The 7,997-nt window shown below is 48.1% G+C and overlaps 5 protein-coding genes across 7 annotated transcripts in view; 3 read left to right on the top strand and 2 right to left on the bottom strand.

Annotated features, from left to right (window-relative positions):
* Spt7 (SAGA chromatin modifying complex subunit Spt7) overlaps positions 1–7,997 on the bottom strand; it is an 80,718-nt gene that overhangs the window by 70,911 nt on the left and 1,810 nt on the right. The window lies entirely within an intron of this gene.
* On the top strand, positions 178–2,602 carry Arp8 (Actin-related protein 8). Its single transcript, XM_018108203.3, has 2 exons — positions 178–336; positions 407–2,602. Exons 1-2 carry the CDS (start codon positions 332–334, stop codon positions 2,259–2,261), a joined length of 1,860 nt encoding a protein of 619 aa, XP_017963692.1. The 5' UTR covers positions 178–331; the 3' UTR covers positions 2,262–2,602.
* On the bottom strand, positions 2,832–3,855 carry Srx (sulfiredoxin). Of its 2 annotated transcripts, none has more exons than XM_018108225.3 (3): positions 3,517–3,855; positions 3,243–3,415; positions 2,832–3,182 (listed from the first exon to the last, which is right to left on the bottom strand). In XM_018108225.3, exons 1-3 carry the CDS (start codon positions 3,611–3,613, stop codon positions 2,970–2,972), a joined length of 483 nt encoding a protein of 160 aa, XP_017963714.1. In that variant the 5' UTR covers positions 3,614–3,855; the 3' UTR covers positions 2,832–2,969. The 2 variants fall into 2 exon arrangements, with proteins under 2 accessions (XP_017963714.1, XP_017963713.1); XM_018108224.3 differs by having other exon boundaries at positions 3,243–3,418; positions 3,517–3,854.
* Positions 3,983–7,373, top strand: Mco4 (Multicopper oxidase 4). Of its 2 annotated transcripts, XM_089263593.1 has the most exons (4): positions 3,983–4,649; positions 4,795–4,856; positions 4,917–5,768; positions 5,829–7,373. In XM_089263593.1, the coding sequence occupies exons 3-4, from the start codon at positions 5,063–5,065 to the stop codon at positions 6,821–6,823; spliced, it is 1,701 nt and encodes a 566-aa protein (XP_089119719.1). In that variant the 5' UTR covers positions 3,983–4,649; positions 4,795–4,856; positions 4,917–5,062; the 3' UTR covers positions 6,824–7,373. The 2 variants fall into 2 exon arrangements, with proteins under 2 accessions (XP_089119719.1, XP_017963690.1); XM_018108201.3 differs by lacking the exon at positions 3,983–4,649 and having other exon boundaries at positions 4,656–4,856.
* On the top strand, positions 7,065–7,975 carry LOC108656233 (uncharacterized). The gene has a single exon (XM_018108230.2). The coding sequence runs from the start codon at positions 7,065–7,067 to the stop codon at positions 7,803–7,805; it is 741 nt and encodes a 246-aa protein (XP_017963719.1). The 3' UTR covers positions 7,806–7,975.

The raw sequence follows: 7,997 nt of genomic DNA, 5'->3' as shown, positions 1-7,997 counted from the left end.
GATTCTCCACGACGTTCTCACTGAATTTCTGGCTGGTATTGTCCAATAGAACATATTAAATACTTTCTATTTGTGAGTTATCTATTGTTGTTTTTAAGCTACATTCAATGGAGCATTGGTCATATATAAGTAGGATTGAATTTGCATTTTGTTTTGATGTTTTGTTATCGCTAACTCGATCGATATGCGATAACATAACGCGGGAATTGAGAACTGTGCATTCCTTCATGCGCACAGTTGCAATGCGATTCGATAAGAGTGGGCACCATGCAAGCATTGAAATATTTGCACCGGCTACCGCAGCCGATTTACCAGCCCTTCATAAGCTATAATGCAGTAAGTATGCCGCGCCAGCTATATTGCTGAAAAGCCTAACAAATAAATCAAAAATCTTTAATCGCCGCAGACGTTCGCGGGCGAGCAGCACAAGCAGCGGACGTGCGACGCAAATACAGCCACCAACTAACCAGCCGTTGGAGGCGCCAAAGATAATTGTTATACATCCGGGGTCTCAGCATTTGCGCATTGGACGCGCTGCCGACCTCAATCCGCTGACCATTCTGCATGCGGTAGCCTACAGACGAGTACCTCAGGACGGAGTTGCACCGCATCACGATCCATTGCTGCCGTCGCTGGACAGTCTCAATCCCACCAAGCTTCAGGCGGAGTTTGAGGAGCAGCGGCTGGCCGTCTCCCGCTTGTTGCAGCACTGCGTGGTCGATGAGGCAAACCGTTTGCGTGTCGCCACGCCGCCACAGCAGCTGGCGCACTTTAATCGCAGCAGCGTCGCGGAGCCCGTACCGCCTCCTGTGCCGCTCGAGGACCACGTGAACTGGCACAGCGAAGCGCCAGTAATCTTCGATGAGCAGATACTCCGCCTGACCGCCAGCGATGCCGAGAATTACGACATTCACTTTCCCATCCAGCGCGGCGAGTTGAACGTGCATGGCGGAAAGGGCGGCTCCCTGCAGGCTACGTTGTCCCACCTGGAGCACATTTGGTCGTACGCGCTGGAACAATGCCTGGGAATATCACTGCGAGACCTGTGCACGCACAGCGCCGTGCTCGTCGTCAACGACGTCTATGTGCGAAGGCATCTGCGCGAAGCAATGACGCTGCTGCTGCAGCGGATGGGCTTCCAGCGGTGTTTCCTCGTTCAGGACAGTGTGGCGGCCACATATGGCGCGGGCATCGGCTACGGCTGTGTGGTGGACATTGGCGCCCAAAAGACCTCCATTGCCTGCATCGAGGATGGCATCTCCCAGCTTGATGCACGCGTCCGCCTCGACTACGGCGGTGGCGACATCGACCAGGTGCTGCTCATGCTGTTGCGCAAGTGCGGGTTCCCCTATCGCGAGTGCTGCGTGGAGGAAAGCTACGTGGACGCCCAACTGCTGGACGAGCTGAAGGAGCGATTCTGTCATCTGAATGCCAACGTCTGCGGCGCCCAGGAGAAGCACTTCACGCTGCGCCAGCCAGACGGCCAATGGGTGCGCTACACCATCCAAGTGGGCGACGAAGCAATCATGGCTCCCCTGGCGCTCTTCCACACTGAGCTGTTGAACATAACGGGCAAGACGCGGGCTGTGCACACCCAGCAATCGGCGCAGGAGCAGTACGACTGCGAGGATTGTTGCGACGCCGAGTACCTGCGCGAGACGGGACGACGCAACGGTGTGCGTGCCGGAGACGTTAGCATCATGGGCAACTCTTCCGTGTCCATATACAACTCGGGTAAGCCGCCACAGCTGCCAATCACTGCCGACGACGAGGAGTTGATTGTAGTCGACCAGGACGAGACGACGGTCAGCAGCAATAGTAATTCGCAGCAACAGCAGCAGCAGCAGCAGACGCTTCAGCAGCAACAGTCGGTCCAGCAGCAGCATCCCAAGTCAAGCAACTCCTGGTACTTCAATGCAGGCGGCCAGGTAGTGTCCCTAGACCAGGCGGTGATCCGCTCGATTGGTCGCTGTGGCAGCTATGAGACACGTCGCAAGATGTTCGGTGCCATCCTGCTGGTGGGAAGCAGCGCCAAGATGCGCGGACTGGCCGCCTGGCTGGAGCAGCGCATCAGCCAGCAGGTTCCGCCCGGGCTCGAGGTCAACGTCTTCAGCAAGGGCATGGACGTGGGCATGGTCGCTTGGAAGGGTGCCGCCATCATGTCGGTGCTGGAAAGCGCACGCGAGCTCTGGATCACCCAGTTGGAATGGCAGCGCTACGGCCTGCGCATCCTGCGCGAAAGGTCGCCCTTTCTCTGGTAGAGTTACGAATTGAGAAGCAATCGACCGTGTTTTTTATATCAAACGTGTATAGTTAATTCAAATTATGTATTTATGCATTTAAAAAATTTTACGATTTTTTTTAAGCGTCCATTGTTTCGAACCATGCTCCAAAAATTGTAAGCAAAGCGATGAAACAGTCCAGCAAGAGCTTTTTATCCACTTGGCAATTGGCTTGATTGACAAGTATGAATGAGTCCCAGTATCTGATTGGAGTACTCGCATAGCAGATTCACATTGTAGCTATTAACAAATTGATTATTTTCTATATCGAATATGTATAGTAAATTAAAATAAAATATTTATAAATCATAAAAAAAAAACATCATTTGTTGCATGCCATCATTCCTCTTTGTTCGATTGGCCAGCATGAAATATGTACTTAATTACTAACTGGACTTGTCCATGGCCGTTCCAGCAAATAAGAGATAACGATAAGCGGCTGCACGAAGGTATCAAAGGACATTGCGCTCGCTTTAGCAAGATGAATGAATGTTATCGATTTCTTAGGCGCAGCTTACAGCACTGAACGGCAGTTAGAATAAAAATAAGAAAATTGACATTCTTCTTTTTTTGGTTAAAGAAAAAACAAATCTATATAATAATGAAATATACACGATTTTTAACATTTTAGCAACAAATAACAAAAGTAAAAAAAAAAAAACAAAACAAAAATAACTACTATTGAAACTATGCCAAATATTTTGGCGCACTGGAGCCCATGTAGTGATAGAGATCACCTAATGTGGATCGGACTAGTTTTGCTTTTATGGTTTCCCGATTAAGTCGCTTGTGGGCCTCGAAACGATGGCAGCCGCCAAAGCTAAAGTAATAGTTGCCGCCTTCGCTACCGGTAATCCATAAGATGTCAACCGGTGGCACTTTATCGGCGTCAGTTTCCGCCTGCAAAAGTGAAATTTTTACTGCTTTCTTCTTCTTCTACTGCTGCTGTATCATACGCACATCGATTGTGGCCATAAGTGATTGAACTTTCATCTCGTCCAGGACCGAAGGTATCGGCCGTTTGATGACGCTCATGGGCACATTATGCACCTCCTCGATGCCCGCCGAGTGCACAGAATTATCCAAGCTAGCCATATGTTTACCGTTGCCCGAATGGGTTGAAGACTTGATAACTACTATTGGCAGCACGGCCAATGTTGTGAAATACAAGCAATTGCAATTAACGAACTACGGTTACTGTTGCCGGCGTTGCCACCCCCCGCAATTAGCTTACCCTGTTGCTGTTGTTGAGTCGCCCACAATTTTTGTCCACTGGGAGGCGCTGCGATGCGTCCACTCGCCTGCAGTGCAAATTGCTTAATGAAGTTCATGCAGGCGCCAATGGCAATCAACAAATTGGACGCAATATTCGCTGCTGGAGCGTTTAGCTTGTTTCGTTTTATTTTGTATTGTGCGTTTTGTGTGCTGTATGCGTGTGTGTGTGTGTGTGGTTTGTCACACTTTTCTTTTAATTTCTTTTTTCCTGCGATTTTACTTTATTTTCTGCATAATCAAGAATCTTGTTGGCCCGCTGCCCCAAGTGCAAGCACTCGTAAATTTTAATTCAGTACAATGTTCTAGGGACTGGGAGTGTTTGCATTGCATACCCCCACATACATATATGAATGTACTTGCAGACATACATATGTACATATGTATGAACGTATATACATACATACGTATGCCATTGCGTGTGTGTGTTGACGAGCACGTTAGACATTTTGATTAGCATCCGTAAACTGAGCAGTTGCAATCTCTGGCATACAAATAAACGTTGTTTTTACCACACGGCTGCCAATCAATAGATAAAGATGAATATATAAACAATGCTTACTTGGAGGTGGGTCCACAATTATCCATATCTGCATACAAATATCAATAGTATCTGCTCGCAATTATTCAAAACTAATAAGCTTTGCTTACAACACTGGTCAGCACGTTGATCGTTCATTGCACAACATTGCGCGCAGAGCTCAAATTTAAATTCGAATTCAAATGAATTGATCTAGAACATGGCATGCAAATTGTCCAAGGCTAAATTTCAAATTTTGCTCAATAAATGGGCCAAGGAAACAAACAGAACTGCACATACTATATATGTACATACGAACACAAGAATGTTGAATGGGTTTTACCCGTGACATTGAAGCGTCTGTTAGGGGTGCGCTTAGTCATGTAGACAGCCAAGAGCCAAGACAGCGAAATTAGAATTTTGTCTGCACTCTATCGAATCTCTATCTGTATCAGCTGACAATGTGAACGATCTTCAATTAAGCATTACGAGCTGTATGACAAGGCTGCGACAAGCGAATTCTAAGTAATTTCTTGAATATCGCACAATGTTGATTTTGCTACCTCTTACAAAAGGTAACTGATGGCGGAAATTAATCAACAGTTATGTTTTGGCATTTGCTGCTATTGCCGCAGGATATTTTCAGTAACACAGCGCTATAAATATTTTTCCTATTTTTTGTTTGTTTTTTTGTTTTTCTTCACACATTATGCAAATTAGTTTAGTCAAAACAATCGTGTTGATAAGTAGCCTGATTATCGTGCAAATCGATGGCATTCAAGGTGATTGAGGATATTTTCAAATTGAACGCCGATCGATTACTGTCGACCCTTTATTTACAGATGCCGATGGCAAGCGTATTGTCAGCAATTATGAGCGCATCAAGCAGCTCTATCCACAGCTCTCGTCCGGCGAATCATCACAATGGCGTTACGCAGACAAGGATCAGAAGCATCCGTGCAAGCGCGAATGCGTCGAGCAACAGCCCATGACCTGCTATTACTATATGGTGGTGCACTACGATGACACAATGGCCGATTCATGCAAGCGCTATCTCCAATCCAAGTACCGCTTCAAGCTGAATGGCAAGGACTATATCGATAGCTTTAAGCTGGCGGAGTTGGAGCCGCACAACGATGATTGCAAATACGCCGACGGCCTTGAATCCCAGATCATGGTGGTCAATGGCCAGTTGCCGGGCAGTTCCATTGAAGTATGCTACGGCGACACCATCGTGGCGGACGTCATCAACAGCATGCACGAGACGACGACCATACATTGGCATGGCATCCATCAGCGCTCCACGCCGCACATGGACGGCGTGCCCCACGTCACGCAGTACCCCATTGAGGCGGGCCAGGCGTTTCGCTATCGCTTCGAGGTGGACCATGGCGGCACCAATTGGTGGCACAGCCACACCGAGCACCAGCGCGCCTTTGGGCTTGCCGGTCCGTTGATTGTGCGGCTGCCGCCCAAGCTGAATCCCCATGCCCACCTCTATGACTTCGATCAGTCCGAGCATGTGATCATGATACAGGACTGGGTGCACAACTTCGACGAGAGCGTCGCCGAGAACATCCTCATCAATGGACGCGGACGCAACATGAAGAAGAACAGCAAGGTGAAGCCCACGCTCTATGCCACGTTTGGAGTTATTCGTGGCGGTCGCTATCGTTTCCGTGTCATTTTCAATGGTAAGTGGTTGAGTAGCCCTAGTAGTAGTTGTCTAAATATTAATTATTAACGCTTTGCAGGCGTATCCAACTGCCCGGTTAGCCTGTCCATCGACAATCACGATTTGGTGGTGATTGCGAGCGATGGCAACGACATTGAGCCCGTCGAGGTGCAGAAGATTATGTTCCATGGAGCGGAACGTTTTGATTTTGTCCTGCACGCCAATCAGGAAATAGCGAATTATTGGATACGGGTCAAGGGCTATAGCTTCTGTGCCATGAACCAGTTGCATCAGGAGGCGGTGCTGCACTACCAGAACGCCAATACACAAGCCCTGGACACAAGCACACTGAGCTATGCCTACGATGCGCCGGGCATCATGCTCAATGAGCTGGGCGACGATGCGGGCGGCAATAGTGCGCAGAGCATATCCCTGGTTACCCTAAATGCCCGGCATGTGCAGCCAGCACTCAGTCCAGCGCTCACCTATTACACCAGCATGAATGCGTTTGAGCTGCGCGGCGAGGGCTTCCGCTTCCAGATGGACGACATCACGTTCACCATGCCGAAGATGTCGCTGCTGCAGACGCGCAACCTGGGCATTGGGCAGTTCTTCTGCAATAGCTCGCAGCAGGCGGCGCTTGGCTTCAATTGCAAGAGTCGGCATTGCAAGTGCTCCAATGTTATCCAAGTGCCGGCCAACAAGAATGTGGAGTTTGTCATTTCGAGCAAATCAAGTACGGCACATCCCATTCATCTGCACGGCTACACATTCCGGGTGGTCGGCATGGGTGTGCTCGGTGAGCAGCGCATTGGCCAGATAGAGGAGATCGACCGGCGTACACCGTTGCCACGTCGCGGCCGTGGCGCTCCGCTGAAGGATTCGGTGCAGGTGCCAGCCTTCGGCTATACCATCATCCACTTCAACACGGACAGTCCAGGCTATTGGATATTCCATTGTCACATCTCACCGCACTCGGAGAACGGCATGGCAGCTGTTTTGCGTGTTGGCGAAGATGTCGAAATGAAAATGTGTCCCGTTAGCAATTGCGGGCTGTGTAGTTCGGTGGCGTAATAAACAATATATGTATATGTACATAAACCTTATGAATATTATATTTAATGTAACTACATCAATTGCCGGTCACAATAAACCGTTATGACGCTAGCTCATGTCGCTAACCAGTGCTGTACAGTGTTTTACATCCATCTCACATCGCTCGGCACGTGCATCTAGTTATCGACTATCGATAGACAAAGCATGTAAACAAACAGAGTTTGTAGAACAAATTTTGTACCGGCTTCCTAAACAAAATATGTCCCACCTACGGAATGGCAGTAAAAACACAATTGAATCGGATTCAGACGATGAGGACTATGCAAAACTACGTTTGTTTGCGGAGGCCACTGATCACACACTGCTCAGAAATGATATGTATAAGAAGGAACTAACTACAGCAAGTTCTCCTGAAGCGTCTGCACCACAAGCTTTGCCCAAAAGCGAGCGTTACCTGGCAGATCAAGATGCAGCTCCCGCTAGTGATCTGCAAATCAGTAAGGAAATGCAAACACATCTGTGGGGCAAACTGACCGCGATTATACAAAATCAAGTTGAATACTGCGAAGTGATCAGTGATCAGCCAACCAACGGATCGCTGAAGGCGGAGAAGGAGAACGCTTGGTTCAGTCAGGTCAAACTGCTTTCCAATGCCGATTGCTATGTCGTTGATGACATTGAGCCGAAAGCGGGTCCACAGAAGAGGCCCACTATAAAGAGGCGGCAGCTGGAGGACGACAAAGTGCAAGCAAAAACAGACGCCACTCTTGCTGCCATCGCCGTCGATGGCGACTCAATACTTAGCGGTCGGGATATGCAAAGCTGGGTGCCACGCAAGCCACGCAAAGATAAATTCTTTGAGTACAGAGCTACTGATGCGCTTGGCCACAAGTTGCAGGCGATTGAGCCCACAAACGAGTTCACCAAACAGCGTCGCAAGAACAACTGGAATGAAACAAAGATTGGCCAAAGATTCCGCAATAAACAGAAAAAAGCTTAGTTCTTATAAAATTGTTAATTACTGTTTAGTTTTTATTAAGAATACTAGATGTACCTCCTGCTGCAGCGCTCCAATGAGCCATGATTGTGATTCCATATTTCAACATAAAATGGAACAGCTTAGATAAAATAATAAATCTATTTTCACGATTCTAATACAATTTAAAGCAATTAGTTATTAAAATTGCTAAGA

Source organism: Drosophila navojoa, chromosome X (genome assembly GCF_054131105.1).
Source record: "Drosophila navojoa isolate 15081-1374.11 chromosome X, UAZ_NAV_1.0, whole genome shotgun sequence".
Classification (NCBI taxonomy): domain Eukaryota; kingdom Metazoa; phylum Arthropoda; class Insecta; order Diptera; family Drosophilidae; genus Drosophila; species Drosophila navojoa.
Note: the sequence above shows the minus strand (reverse complement) of the source record. Positions and strands in the feature narration are given on the sequence as shown.

Bases quoted from the DNA above. Each gene is read 5' to 3' on its own strand.
- Mco4 (XM_018108201.3), top strand. From the start codon at position 4,784: ATGCAAATTAGTTTAGTCAAAACAATCGTGTTGATAAGTAGCCTGATT. The intron at 4,857-4,916 runs GTGATTGAGGAT...CTTTATTTACAG, and splicing joins GCAAATCGATGGCATTCAAG to ATGCCGATGGCAAGCGTATT. The intron at 5,769-5,828 runs GTAAGTGGTTGA...AACGCTTTGCAG, and splicing joins TTTCCGTGTCATTTTCAATG to GCGTATCCAACTGCCCGGTT.
- Srx (XM_018108224.3), bottom strand. From the start codon at position 3,613: ATGAACTTCATTAAGCAATTTGCACTGCAGGCGAGTGGACGCATCGCA. The intron at 3,419-3,516 runs GTAAGCTAATTG...TGCTGCCAATAG, and splicing joins GACTCAACAACAGCAACAGG to TAGTTATCAAGTCTTCAACC. The intron at 3,183-3,242 runs GTGCGTATGATA...TCACTTTTGCAG, and splicing joins CACTTATGGCCACAATCGAT to GCGGAAACTGACGCCGATAA.
- LOC108656233 (XM_018108230.2), top strand. From the start codon at position 7,065: ATGTCCCACCTACGGAATGGCAGTAAAAACACAATTGAATCGGATTCA.